This window comes from Anomaloglossus baeobatrachus, chromosome 12 (assembly GCF_048569485.1).
Source record: "Anomaloglossus baeobatrachus isolate aAnoBae1 chromosome 12, aAnoBae1.hap1, whole genome shotgun sequence".
NCBI classification, from domain to species: domain Eukaryota; kingdom Metazoa; phylum Chordata; class Amphibia; order Anura; family Aromobatidae; genus Anomaloglossus; species Anomaloglossus baeobatrachus.
The window spans coordinates 119323764-119337602 of NC_134364.1; the positions used below are offsets into that span (position 1 = coordinate 119323764).

The 13839-nt window shown below is 58.5% G+C and overlaps 1 protein-coding gene across 3 annotated transcripts in view; it reads left to right on the plus strand.

The window, feature by feature from the left end:
• The first annotated feature begins 7355 nt into the window (after positions 1-7355).
• The window catches only part of ZFYVE19 (zinc finger FYVE-type containing 19), a 39451-nt gene continuing 32967 nt past the window's right edge, over positions 7356-13839 (plus strand). The window contains exons 1-5 of one of the 3 annotated variants that reach the window (XM_075330478.1): positions 7387-7513; positions 8321-8378; positions 9826-9889; positions 10042-10098; positions 12355-12515. In XM_075330478.1, coding sequence (XP_075186593.1) covers positions 7460-7513; positions 8321-8378; positions 9826-9889; positions 10042-10098; positions 12355-12515 — 394 coding nt within the window. In that variant the 5' untranslated portion in view covers positions 7387-7459. Of the gene's footprint in view, positions 7514-8320; positions 8379-9825; positions 9890-10041; positions 10099-12354; positions 12516-13839 lie in introns of all 3 variants that reach the window. The other 2 variants (XM_075330476.1, XM_075330477.1) reach the window with 2 other exon arrangements.

A 13839-nucleotide genomic window follows, 5' to 3' on the forward strand; every position in this document is an offset into this window, starting at 1 on the left:
AGAGGCTGCACGTCGGGGGGGCTCGCAGGGAGAGAGAGGCTGCACGTCGGGGGGGCTCGCAGGGAGAGAGAGGCTGCACGTCGGGGGGGCTCGCAGGGAGAGAGAGGCTGCACGTCGGGGGGGCTCGCAGGGAGAGAGAGGCTGCACGTCGGGGGGGCTCGCAGGGAGAGAGAGGCTGCACGTCGGGGGGGCTCGCAGGGAGAGAGAGGCTGCACGTCGGGGGGGCTCGCAGGGAGAGAGAGGCTGCACGTCGGGGGGGCTCGCAGGGAGAGAGAGGCTGCACGTCGGGGGGGCTCGCAGGGAGAGAGAGGCTGCACGTCGGGGGGGCTCGCAGGGAGAGAGAGGCTGCACGTCGGGGGGGCTCGCAGGGAGAGAGAGGCTGCACGTCGGGAGGGCTCGCAGGGAGAGAGAGGCTGCACGTCGGGGGGGCTCGCAGGGAGAGAGAGGCTGCACGTCGGGGGGGCTCGCAGGGAGAGAGAGGCTGCACGTCGGGGGGGCTCGCAGGGAGAGAGAGGCTGCACGTCGGGGGGGCTCGCAGGGAGAGAGAGGCTGCACGTCGGGGGGGCTCGCTGGGAGAGAGAGGCTGCACGTCGGGGGGGCTCGCTGGGAGAGAGAGGCTGCACGTCGGGGGGGCTCGCTGGGAGAGAGAGGCTGCACGTCGGGGGGGCTCGCTGGGAGAGAGAGGCTGCACGTCGGGGGGGCTCGCTGGGAGAGAGAGGCTGCACGTCGGGGGGGTTCGCAGGGAGAGAGGCCCCGCGAGAGCCCCCACAACACGCACCACTGCCCCGCGAGAGCGCACAACAACACGCACCAATGCCCCGCGAGAGCGCACAACAACACGCACCAATGCCCCGCGAGAGCGCACAACAACACGCACCAATGCCCCGCGAGAGCGCACAACAACACGCACCAATGCCCCGCGAGAGCGCACAACAACACGCACCAATGCCCCGCGAGAGCGCACAACAACAAGCACCACTGCCCCACGAGAGCCCACAACAACACGCACCACTGCCCAGCGAGAACCCCCCAAACGTGCAGCGTCGCCCTCCGCGAGCCCCCCCCCCTTAAACATGCAGCGTCACCCCCTGGCCACTGCGATTCCCCCAAACATGCAGCGTCACCCCCTAGCCACTGCGAGCCCCACAAACATGCAGCGTCACCCCCTGGCCACTGCGAGCCCCCCAAACGTGCAGCATCACCCCCTGGCCACTGCGAGCCCCCCAAACGTGCAGCGTCACCCCCTGGCCACTGCGAGCCCCCCAAACGTGCAGCGTCACCCCCTGGCCACGGCGAGCCCCGCAAACGTGCAACGTCGCCCCCTGCCCAGTGCCAGCCCCCCCAAACGTGCAGCGTCGCCCCCTGCCAGCCCCCCAAACGTGCAGCATCGCCCCCTGCCCAGTGCCAGCCCCCCCAAACGTGAAGCGTCGCCCCCTGCCCAGTGCCAGCCCCCCCCCCCCCCCCAAACGTGAAGCGTCGCCCCCTGGCCACTGCGAGCCCCCCAAACATGCAGCGTCACCCCCTGGCCACTGCGAGCTCCGCAAACATGCAACGTCGCCCCCCGGCCAGTGCGAGCCCCCCCAAGCGTGCAGCGTCGCCCCCTGCCCAGTGCCAGCCCCCCCAAACGTGCAGCGTCGCCCCCTGCCAGCCCCCCCAAACGTGCAGCATCGCCCCCTGCCCAGTGCCAGCCCCCACAAACGTGAAGCGTCGCCCCCTGGCCACTGCGAGCCCCCCAAACATGCAGCGTAAGCCCTTGGCCAGTGCGAGCCCCCCAAACATGTGTCGCCCCCTGCAAGCCCCCCAAACGTACAGCGTCATCTCCCCGGTCAGTGCGAGCCCCCCCCAAACGTACAGCATCATCCCCCCGGCCAGTGCAAGCCTCCCCAAATGTACAGCGTCATCCCCCCGGCCAGTGCGAGCCCCCCCAAACATGCAGCGTCGCCCCCCGGCCAGTGCGAGCCCCCCCAAACGTACAGCGTCATCCCCCCGGCCACTGCGAGCCCCCCAAACATGCAGCGTCACCCCCTGGCCACTGCGAGCCCCTCAAACGTGCAACGTCGCCCCCCGGCCAGTGCGAGCCCCCCCAAGCGTGCAGCGTCGCCCCCTGCCCAGTGCCAGCCCCCCCAAACGTGCAGCGTCGCCCCCTGCCAGCCCCCCCAAACATGCAGCGTAGCCCCCTGCCCAGTGCCAGCCCCCCCAAACGTGAAGCGTCGCCCCCTGCCCAGTGACAGACCCCCCCCAAACGTGAAGCGTCGCCCCCTGGCCACTGCGAGCCCCCCAAACATGCAGCGTAACCCCCTGGCCAGTGCGAGCCCCCCAAACATGTGTCGCCCCCTGCAAGCCCCCCAAACGTACAGCGTCAACTCCCCTGCCAGTGCGAGCCCCCCAAATGTAGAGCGTCATCCCCCCGGCCAGTGCGAGCCCCCCCAAACGTGCAGCGTCGCCCCCCGGCCAGTGCGAGCCCCCCCAAACGTACAGCGTCATCCCCCCGGCCAGTGCGAGCCCCCCCAAACGTGCAGCGTCGCCCCCCGGCCAGTGCGAGCCACCTTAAACGTGCAGCGTCGCCCCCCGGCCAGTGCGAGCCACCCCCAAACGTGCAGCGTCGCACCCCGGCCAGTGCGAGCCCCCCCAAACGTACAGCGTCATCCCCCCGGCCAGTGCGAGCCCCCCAAACGTACAGCATCATCCCCCCGGCCAGTGTGAGCCCCCCCCAAACGTGCAGCGTCGCCCCCCGGCCAGTGCGAGCCCCCCCAAACGTGCGGCGTCGACCCCCGGCCAGTGCCATCCCCCCCCAAACATGCAGCGTCGCACCCCGGCCAGTGCGAGCCCCCCCAAACGTGCAGCGTCGCACCGCGGCCAGTGCGAGCCCCCCCAAACGTACAGCATCATCCCCCCGGCCAGTGTGAGCCCCCCCAAACGTGCAGCGTCGCCCCCCGGCCAGTGCGAGCCACCCCAAACTTGCAGCGTCGCCCCCCGGCCAGTGCCATCCCCCCCAAACGTGCAGCGTCGCACCCCGGCCAGTGCGAGCCCCCCCAAACATGCAGCGTCACACCCCGGCCAGTGCGAGCCCCCCCAAACGTGCAGCGTCGCACCGCGGCCAGTGCGAGCCCCCCCAAACGTGCAGCGTCGCCCCCCGGCCAGTGCGAGCCCCCCCAAACGTGCAGCGTCGCACCCCGGCCAGTGCGAGCCCCCCCAAACGTGCAGCGTCACCAACCCGGCCAGTGCCATCCCCCCAAACGTGCAGCGTCGCACCGCGGCCAGTGCGAGCCCCCCCAAACGTGCAGCGTCGCCCCCCGGCCAGTGCCACCCCCCCCCCCCCCCCCAAACGTGCAGCGTCGCACCCCGGCCAGTGTGAGCCCCCCCAAACGTACAGCATCATCCCCCCGGCCAGTGTGAGCCCCCCCAAACGTGCAGCGTCGCCCTTCGGCCAGTGCGAGCCACCCCAAACGTGCAGCGTCACCCCCCGGCCAGTGCGAGCCCCCCCAAATGTGCAGCGTCGCACCACGGCCAGTGCGAGCCCCCCCAAACGTGCAGCGTCGCCCCCCCGGCCAGTGCGAGCCCCCCCAAACGTGCAGCGTCGCCCCCCGGCCAGTGCGAGCCCCCCCAAACGTGCAGCGTCACCAACCCGGCCAGTGCCATCCCCCCAAACGTGCAGCGTCGCACCGCGGCCAGTGCGAGCCCCCCCAAACGTGCAGCGTCGCACCGCGGCCAGTGCGAGCCCCCCCAAACGTGCAGCGTCGCCCCCCGGCCAGTGCCATCCCCCCCCCCCCCCCAAACGTGCAGCGTCACACCCCAGCCAGTGCGAGCCCCCCCAAACGTGCAGCGTCGCCCCCCCGGCCAGTGCGAGCCCCCCCAAACGTGCAGCGTCGCCCCCCGGCCAGTGCGAGCCCCCCCAAACGTGCAGCATCATCCCCCCGGCCAGTGCGAGCCTCCCCAAATGTACAGCGTCATCCCCCCGGCCAGTGCGAGCCCCCCCAAACGTAAAGCATCATCCCCCCGGCCAGTGCGAGCCCCCCCCAAACGTGCAGCATCGCCCCCAGGCCAGTGCGAGCCACCACAAACGTGCAGCGTCGCCCCCCCGGCTAGTGCGAGCACCCCCAAACGTACAGCGTTGCCCCCCGGCTAGTGAGAGCACCCCCAAACTTGCAGCGTATCCCCCTGGCCAGTGCGAGCCCCCCCCAAACATGCAGCCTCACCCCCTGGCCAGTGCGAGCCCCCCAAACATGCAGCCTAACCCCCTGGCCAGTGCGAGCCCCCCAAACATGCAGCCTCCCCCCCTGGCCAGTGCGAGCCCCCCAAACTTGCAGCGTCGCCCCCCGGCCAGTGCGAGCCCCCCCAAACGTGCAGCGTCACCAACCCAGCCAGTGCGAGCCCCCCCAAACTTGCAGCGTCGCCCCCCGGCCAGTTCGAGCCCCCCCAAACGTGCAGCGTCACCAACCCAGCCAGTGCCATCCCCCCAAACGTGCAGCGTCGCCCCCCGGCCAGTGCGAGCCCCCCCCCCCAAACGTACAGCGTCGCCCACCGGCCAGTGCGAGCCCCCCCAAACGTGCAGCGTCGCACCGCGGCCAGTGCGAGCCCCCCCCAAACGTGCAGCATCGCCCCACGGCCAGTGCGAGCCCCCCCAAACGTGCAGCGTCGCCCCCCGGCCAGTGCGAGCCCCCCCAAACGTGCAGCGTCACCAACCCGGCCAGTGCCATCCCCCCAAACGTGCAGCGTCGCCCCCCGGCCAGTGTGAGCCCCCCCAAACGTGCAGCGTCGCACCGCGGCCAGTGCGAACCCCCCAAACGTGCAGCGTCGCACCGCGGCCAGTGCGAGCCCCCCCAAACGTGCAGCGTCACCAACCCGGCCAGTGCCATCCCCCCAAACGTGCAGCGTCGCCCCCCGGCCAGTGCGAGCCCCCCCAGACGTGCAGCGTCACCAACCCGGCCAGTGCCATCCCCCCAAACGTGCAGCGTCGCACCGCGGCCAGTGCGATCCCCCCCAAACGTGCAGCGTCGCACCGCGGCCAGTGCGATCCCCCCCAAACGTGCAGCGTCGCACCGCGGCCAGTGCGAGCCCCCCCAAACGTGCAGCGTCGCACCGCGGCCAGTGCGAGCCCCCCCAAACGTGCAGCGTCGCCCCCCCGGCCAGTGCGAGCCCCCCCAAACGTGCAGCGTCGCCCCCCCGGCCAGTGCGAGCCCCCCCAAACGTGAAGAGTCACCAACCCGGCCAGTGCCATCCCCCCAAACGTGCAGCGTCGCGTCGCACCGCGGCCAGTGCGAGCCCCCCCAAACGTGCAGCGTCGCCCCCTGGCCAGTGCGAGCCCCCCCAAACGTGCAGCGTCGCCCCCCGGCCAGTGCGAGCCCCCCCAAACGTGCAGCATCATCCCCCCGGCCAGTGCGAGCCTCCCCAAATGTACAGCGTCATCCCCCCGGCCAGTGCGAGCCCCCCCAAACGTGCAGCGTCGCCCCCCGGCCAGTGCGAGCCCCCCCAAACGTGCAGCGTCGCCCCCCGGCTAGTGCGAGCCCCCCCAAACGTACAGCATCATCCCCCCGGCCAGTGCGAGCCCCCCCCCAAACGTGCAGCATCGCCCCCCGGCCAGTGCGAGCCACCCCAAACGTGCAGCGTCGCCCCCCCGGCTAGTGCGAGCACCCCCAAACTTGCAGCGTATCCCCCCGGCCAGTGTGAGCCCCCCCAAACATGCAGCCTCACCCCCTGGCCAGTGCGAGCCCCCCAAACATGCAGCCTCACCCCCTGGCCAGTGCGAGCCCCCCAAACATGCAGCCTCCCCCCCTGGCCAGTGCGAGCCCCCCAAACGTGCAGCAGCGCACCGCGGCCAGTGCGAGTCCCCCCAAACGTGCAGCGTCGGCCCCCGGCCAGTGCGAGCCCCACCAAACGTGCAGCGTCATTAACCCGGCCAGTGCCATCCCCCCAAACGTGCAGCGTCGCACCGCGGCCAGTGCGAGTCCCCCCAAACGTGCAGCGTCGCCCCCCGGCCAGTGCGAGCCCCACCAAACGTGAAGCGTCACCAACCCGGCCAGTGCCATCCTCCCAAACGTGCAGCGTCGCACCGCGGCCAGTGCGAGCCCCCCCAAACGTGCAGCGTCGCACCGCGGCCAGTGCCATCCCCCCAAACGTGCAGCGTCGCCCCCCGGCCAGTGCGAGCCCCCCCCAAACGTACAGCGTCGCCCACCGGCCAGTGCGAGTCACCCCAAACGTGCAGCGTCGCCCCCCGGCCAGTGCCATCCCCCCCAAACGTGCAGCGTCGCACCCCGGCCAGTGCGAGCCCCCCCAAACGTGCAGCGTCGCACCCCGGCCAGTGCGAGCCCCCCCAAACGTGCAGCGTCGCACCCCGGCCAGTGCGAGCCCCCCCAGACGTGCAGCGTCGCACCGCGGCCAGTGTGAGCCCCCCCCAAACGTGCAGCGTCACCAACCCGGCCAGTGCCATCCCCCCAAACGTGCAGCATCACCCCCCGGCCAGTGCGAGCCCCCCCAAACGTGCAGCGTCGCCCCCCGGCCAGTGCGAGCCCCCCCAAACGTACAGCATCATCCCCCCGGCCAGTGTGAGCCCCCCCAAACGTGCAGCGTCGCACCGCGGCCAGTGCGAGCCCCCCAAACGTGCAGCGTCACCAACCCGGCCAGTGCCATCCCCCCAAACGTGCAGCGTCGCCCCCCGGCCAGTGCCATCCCCCCAAACGTGCAGCGTCGCACCGCGGCCAGTGCGATCCCCCCCAAACGTGCAACGTCGCACCGCGGCCAGTGCGAGCCCCCCCAAACGTACAGCGTCATCCCCCCGGCCAGTGCGATGCCCCCCAAACGTGCAGCGTCGCACCCCGGCCAGTGCGATCCCCCCCAAACGTGCAACGTCGCACCGCGGCCAGTGCGAGCCCCCCCAAACGTACAGCGTCATCCCCCCGGCCAGTGCGATGCCCCCCAAACGTGCAACGTCGCACCGCGGCCAGTGCGAGCCCCCCCAAACGTACAGCGTCATCCCCCCGGCCAGTGCGATGCCCCCCAAACGTGCAGCGTCGCACCCCGGCCAGTGCGAGCCCCCCCAAACGTACAGCGTCATCCCCCCGACCAGTGCGAGCCCCCCCAAACGTACAGTATCATCCCCTGCTCCGTGTAACCCCCCATAAGACACTTACCTTATTGAAGCCTGAGACATACACGAGCTGCAGCCCCCAACACAGACAGGAGACACTGCTCTGTGCCCCCAACATCCAGGCTGAGACCCCAGAGCTATAACTAATGAGGAAACGCTGACTCTTCTCCACCTCAGGGTCAGGATCCTCCGCTCTGCACAGAGGAGCCCAAGCACTGCCGCTTCCCGCCCACAGATCTGCACGGCACTGAGGAGGCCCCGCCTTTTCCGGTGACATCATGATTTCATGAAATCACTCCTCCCACCTCAAAAAATCAACTCCGATCTAGCCTCTACCCTGTCAGCACAAGAAGTGGTCGGTCATGTGCAGCTGATATGGACGGAAGGTGCTTTTCTTGCGCTTCCAAATTCTCTATATTCAAGAAAGAGGTGAGTGTCAATGTGATCTGTGACTCCATACTGTATAGGTAGATCATTAAAGGGATCCTCTAGGAAAATCTATTTAAAGGGAATGGGTGTGGGATTTAAAAAAAAAAAAAAAAGCCCCCAAAAGGGTCAAATGTATTAAAAATTAAAGATCACTACTCCCCTTTAAAATCCTCCATTATGTGATGCATCTACGGCGATGACATCTTGATCTGCAGAAGAATGCTGTGGCTGGTGATTGGCTGCAGTGGTCACGTCAAAATCTATGACGTCATCGCTGTAGGGAAGTAATCCCCAGGACCACCAGAGGAATGAATGGAGGAGTAAACGACCATGTGCACTGCCGCTCTAGTCTAACAGAGATGAAAGTACCCTGTTCTGCCAATTGTTTTTTTTTCTTTTTTTCTTTTAAATACATGTATTTGGGGCTAAAAATCATTTATGCAATTGGATTTAATTAGAAATTCTGCCCCGTTTGCCTTCTATAGCTTTTGTGTTACACCGTTTATTGCCGACTGGAGAATGAGTTAACTGAGGATCCATCAGTGAGCTCACTCTTTATCTGATTTATGACCCCAGAGCAAATCAGAGTTGAAAGTGCAGAAAAACGATGCAATAGTTTGAATTAAACCCATTTAAAAAATTGTTTAGTTCCAATTATATGCATTAAAGTAAAAATCAAAGTCTCCAAATGTGGACAACCCTGTTTATGATTAATATGTATTATTATTAATAATAATAATTAATAAATAATCACTTATATTAAAGGCAATAATGTGATTGTAAAGATTTATTTTCGCTCCTTCCTAGTGTGGCTGTAAGTCCTGCCGACATTCGTTCTGTGCGGGATGCCTGCCATTCACAGCAATTACACAGCACAACAAATAAACACTTTTTGTCTGCTACTTGGCAAAAACCATGTGCGCTATACTAAATCGAATGCGCTGAATCCAAATCTGAAGTTAGTTTTTTTGTAGCACGTCAGGATATTAAGTTATTCCAATTTTTGTGAAAATTAAAATAAGCAATTAATAAAGATACAGAATCGTTATGTCCCACAGTTTCACAACATGTATTATCATTTTTATTGAAAAAGAAGTATAGGTAAATAAACCAAAAAACTTAAAAATCACTTATAGTAGCTTAAGAAATCGCCTTGAACTCAGCAGAGTACTTTTAAAAGTGCTTCAGGCACTTGCTTTTGCGCTTGTGAGTGGTCCTAGTGGCCCGTTGCAAAAACCAGCAGTAATCGCCCATCATGTTGGGGTTAAAGCGACCTGGGTATCTTTTTTCCATAGTAGAAATGTCCTGGTGGAATCTCTCACCATGTTCGTCACTGACATTACCCATATTTGGAGGAAAGAAGTCAAGATGTGAATGTAGGAAATGCATTTTCAATGACATTCGGGCACCATGCATTTCGTATGCTTGAAGCATATTGTCTATTAGTTCAGCATAGTTTTCTGCTCTTTCGTTTCCAAGGAAGTTTTGAACTACTACTATAAATGCATCCCATGCAGTTAGTTCAAGTGGGGTGAGTTCTTTCTTGAAGATTTCATCATGGATTAGTTGGTGGATTTCAGGACCAATAAAGATTCCTGCTTTGAGTTTGGCCTCAGTTTTCAATGCACTAAACGTTTCCTTCAGATACTTAAATCCATTCCCTTGACGATCCATTGCTACTACAAAATTTTTCATTAGTCCTAGTTTAATGTGAAGAGGTGGAAGATAAACTTTAAGTGGATCGACAAGTGATTCGTGTTGAACATTGTGCTTACCAATCTTATGTTCATCTCTATTGGGCCACCGTTTAATTTTATGGTTGTTGTCATCTCGACTGTTCCATAGGCACAGAAAGCACATATGCTTAGTGTAACCTAACTGCAAACCAAGGACTAGTGCAACAGCTTTGAGGTCAGCACAAATGTTCCATTGATGTTCTGAATATTTAATCCATTTCAGAATGATCTGCATAGAAGCATAGGTCTCTTTCATTCCAACCGCATGTCCAATGGGGACAGATGGCTTTTCATTGCCATTGTGCAACAGAACAGCTTTCAAGCTTGCTTTACTAGAGTCTATGAACAGTCTCCATTGATCTGGAAAATGTCTACAACCCAACTCTAGCATAAGCCCATTCACATCAGTACAGAAGCAGACACCATTTTGCCTGAATAGGCGTATGGCCTTTTCTAAGTATAACTCAAAATCTGGACGTGCTGTGCAAATTCTGAGTTCATATTTGGAATCAGCATGTTCAAATTAGTAAAGAACACATGTTTTACCCTCAGTAGCAAAAACATTGTTGTGCTGTGTTATACCTGCATATGGTAACAGCAAGCAGAAAGTCTGCAAGAAATGTCACGACATCATCAGCAAGTGAGTGTGTACATATATATTTGTTCCAGAAGTTTACCAATTACTCCATGATATTCTTAGTTTTGCTGCAGCAGGAGCCTCCCCCCACTGCTCTAGAAGATGTGAATCTTAAGCTCCACCCCCTCTGTTCATTGTTTTTTGTTTTGTTTTAGTGCTGTGACACCAAAGAACGATGCATCGAAATGGTCGCCTCCAGAGAATTACAAGAAGTAAGTCAGACACTTTTTTTTTATGTTCTATTCATCCCTTTCAATTTAGAAGTGTAAGTGTTTACAAATGGCATACTATTTAGCAAGAAGGGGGTAGGGGCATATTTTATTTTTTGATATTGGGCAAGGTCACAACATTTTTTTTTCACAAGGCCTTTTAAACTGAATTATTTTAAAGGGCTTGTTCATGCGAAAAGCTTACAATGCTAAAAAATGGCAAGCTATTTCCGCTGCTTCCAGTGTCCCCCACTGATCTTTGTATCCCTGGCCTCCAGTAATGACATTTTGCTACAGTCATGTGACAACTGCAGCAGTTACCTCAATCATGTGCACAAAATCTATTAGATGTGACAATCCTGGGCGGCTGCAGGCTGCTATTTTTAGGCTGGGGGGGGCCAATAATCATGGGTCTCCCCAGCCTAAGAATACCAGCTCCAGTTGTCGGCTTTATCATGGCTGGGTATCAAAATTGGGGCGGGACCACACACACTGCTTCTTTTAATTATTTATTTAAATAATTAAAAGCCGCATAAGGTCCCTCTTATTTTGATACACATCCAAGATAAGCACTGGGATGGGCACGGCAGCCTGTGCCAGTTTTTTAATTTATTTATTTTTACACCAATATAGAAACACACACAGCATCTGTGATTGCAAGCAGTACGAGACGCTGTCACACAGGGTGGGGGCGCGTCTAACGCCAACCAATCACAGATGCCAGGTCGCCAATGGGCGGGGAAAGCAGTGCATATGCATGAGGGATAATGAGTGGCCTCAGAAGCAGTGTACAGCCGCATGGGAGACAGGTAAGTATAATGCACTTACTCTAATCCCCCTAACCCTTCTACCACTATTTTAAAGCTCATGATTCGGATCCTCATAGACTTATATGGGGATCTTCATCCGGCCAGGTATCCGGGATTAATTCTAGGCCTGTACCGTGTTGTTTGTTTTGTTTTTTAAATCCGGCTGAACCTGCTGATCCCGGGTATTCACTAATCATAAGCCAAAAAAACTGAAATCCCCCCAAATATATTCCCTGTGGAATATTGTCACAAAAGAGAATAATAGGTCATTTATGATAAGTGAGTATACAGATGACACAGCTGCTGCTTTCTTAGGTAACATTTCTCTGCCTGTTTTATCACAGGAGTGAGTGTTTCTGCTGTGTCTCCAGCCCCTTGAGTGCATCATAAATCACATCAAGGATATAGGAGCTAAGCTTATATGTCACTGATTTGATTTATATGAGTCCACCGGACTGGTGACGCAGCGGAAACCCACTCCTGTGATAAAACAGGCAGGGAAATGTGTTACTTCAGAAAGCACCCGCATTTTTGTCTGTATACTCACTTATCATAAGTGGCTTATACGGTTCTCTTCCTGGGCAGGAGGTGATTTATGTTGTGACCATGAATGGGAGCAGATCTTCATGGTTGGGCACATTTTTTAGAATAATTTTGTCCAGCATGAAGTATTGTGAAAGTTTGCAAATAATTTTATTAGGGAATTTATCTTCATACATTTAAACAGAGTTTAAAGGGAACCTGTCACCAGATTTGTGGCCTATATAGCTGAAGCCACATCAGTGGGCTCTTATATAGAGCATTCTAACATGCTGTATATAAGAGCCCAGGCCGCTGTGTAGAACGTAAAAATGATTTTATAATACTCACCTAAGGGGCGGTGCAGACTGGTCGGATAGGTGTCTCCGTCTTCCGGTACCGGTGCCGTCTCTTTCAGCTATCTTTGTTCTCCTTCTCCTTCTTCTGAAGCCGGGGTGCATGATGCATCCTACGTCATCCACGTTACCTGGGATTGAGGTTCTGTGCAGGCACACTACAATAACTTGATCTGCCCTGCTCAGGGCAGATCAAAGTGCGCCTAGGCAGGACCAGAATGCTGGCGCGTGTTCATGACATAGGATGTGTCATGCACCCAGGCTTCAGAAGAAGGAGGACAAAGATGGCCAAAAGAGGAGGCGCTGCCGGTACTGGAGAACAGAGACACCCATCTGACCAGTCTGCACCGCCCCTTAGGTGAGTGTTATAAAGTGTTTTTTATGTTCTCACAGCGGCCTGGGCTCTTATATACAGCATGTTATATACTGCATTCTAAGAGCCCACTGGTGGTGGCTGCAGCTTATAAGCCCCAAATCTGGTGACCGGTTCCCTTTAATTTTCCATGAGGTTTTTTTTTTTGTTTTTGTTTTTTTCTATTTTATGTATCTTTTACTATCTATAATCTTTATTTTAGGAGAATAGCAGCCCTGGAAGCCAAGCAAAGTCAGCAAAAAAACATGCAAAGAGGTGAGGGAGCGTTACGTCCTGGAAACAACGCCGGGTGTCAGGGCTTGTCTCCAGAGGACCAGGCTATTTCAGAAAGACTGGCGAAACTCAAGCAGGAAACTAAACCCAGTGAGTCGGCTTAAACACATTATTTTTTTTATATTTGTTACTGTTATGTTAATAAATTTCCACATTTGGGTGAAATGTACATCATTTACTTGCAAAACACACTTTCTTTGTCGCTCCATTGGGAGACCCAGACAATTGGGTGTATAGCTATTGCCTCTGGAGGCCACACAAAGTATTACACTTAAAAGTGTAAGGCCCCTCCCCTTCTGGCTATACACCCCCAGTGGGATCACTGGCTCACCAGTTTTGTGCTTTGTGCGAAGGAGGCAACACATCCACGCATAGCTCCACTTTTTAGTCAGCAGCAGCTGCTGACTATGTCGGATGGAAGAAAAGAGGACACATATAGTGTCCCCAGCATGCTCCCTTCTCACCCCACTGTATGTCGGAGGTGTTTGTAAGGTTGAGGTACCCATTGCGGGTACGGCGGCAGGAGCCCACATGCTGATTCCTTCCCCATCCCTTTTTACAGGGCTCTGGGTGAAGTGGGATTTACCGGTCTCCAGGCACTGAGACCGTGCTCCATCTACAGCCCCTGGAGAAGATGCTGGATGGAGCGGAGTACATCAGGGACATGGCCCTGCTTCCTCAAGGTACTCTGTGTCCCCGTGCATTTGGCGCTCACACCGCAGCATGCTGGGTGTTGTAGTGCGCCGGGGGACATCAGCGCTGCGGCGCCTGTGCCATGGCCTCATTCAGCTTTGCTGAAGCAGGCTCACTTATGGGAATTGGTCGCGCCGGCCGCTGGGACTGCGGCGCGGCTGGCACTTGTAGTGCGCCGGGGACTTCAGCGCGGCCTGCGCTTTTACGGCGGCCGCGCTGATAACTAGAGTCCCCGGCTTTTGCGGCCTGCTTCCGTTCGTTCCCGCCCCCAGACCTGCCAGTCAGGAGAGGGGCGGGACGCTGGCCACTTCTATGAATCGGTCGCGCCGGCCGCTGGAACTGCGGCGCGGCTGGCACTTGTGGTGCGCCGGGGACTTCAGCGCGGCCCGCGCTTTTACGGCGGCCGCGCTGTTAACTCGAGTCCCCGGCTTCTGGGCCTAGCTCCCTTCGTTACCGCCCACAGCCCTGACAGTCAGGGTAGGGGCGTGACGCTGCATAGAGCAGAGCTGAGAGCTGGAGTATGTTTTGCATACTCCACCCCTCTCACTGTGTGCACTGTGAATCCGGATTCCCGCACTTTCTCAGGCACGCCCACGGCTTCCTTCTCTACAAGGACGCCGGCAGCCATTAGTGTCAGTTTCTGTACGATACAGAGACAAGTGTGGAAGACCCTGGCATTCTGATAGTCACACAATCGCTGCAACAGGCGTTAAGCAGCACC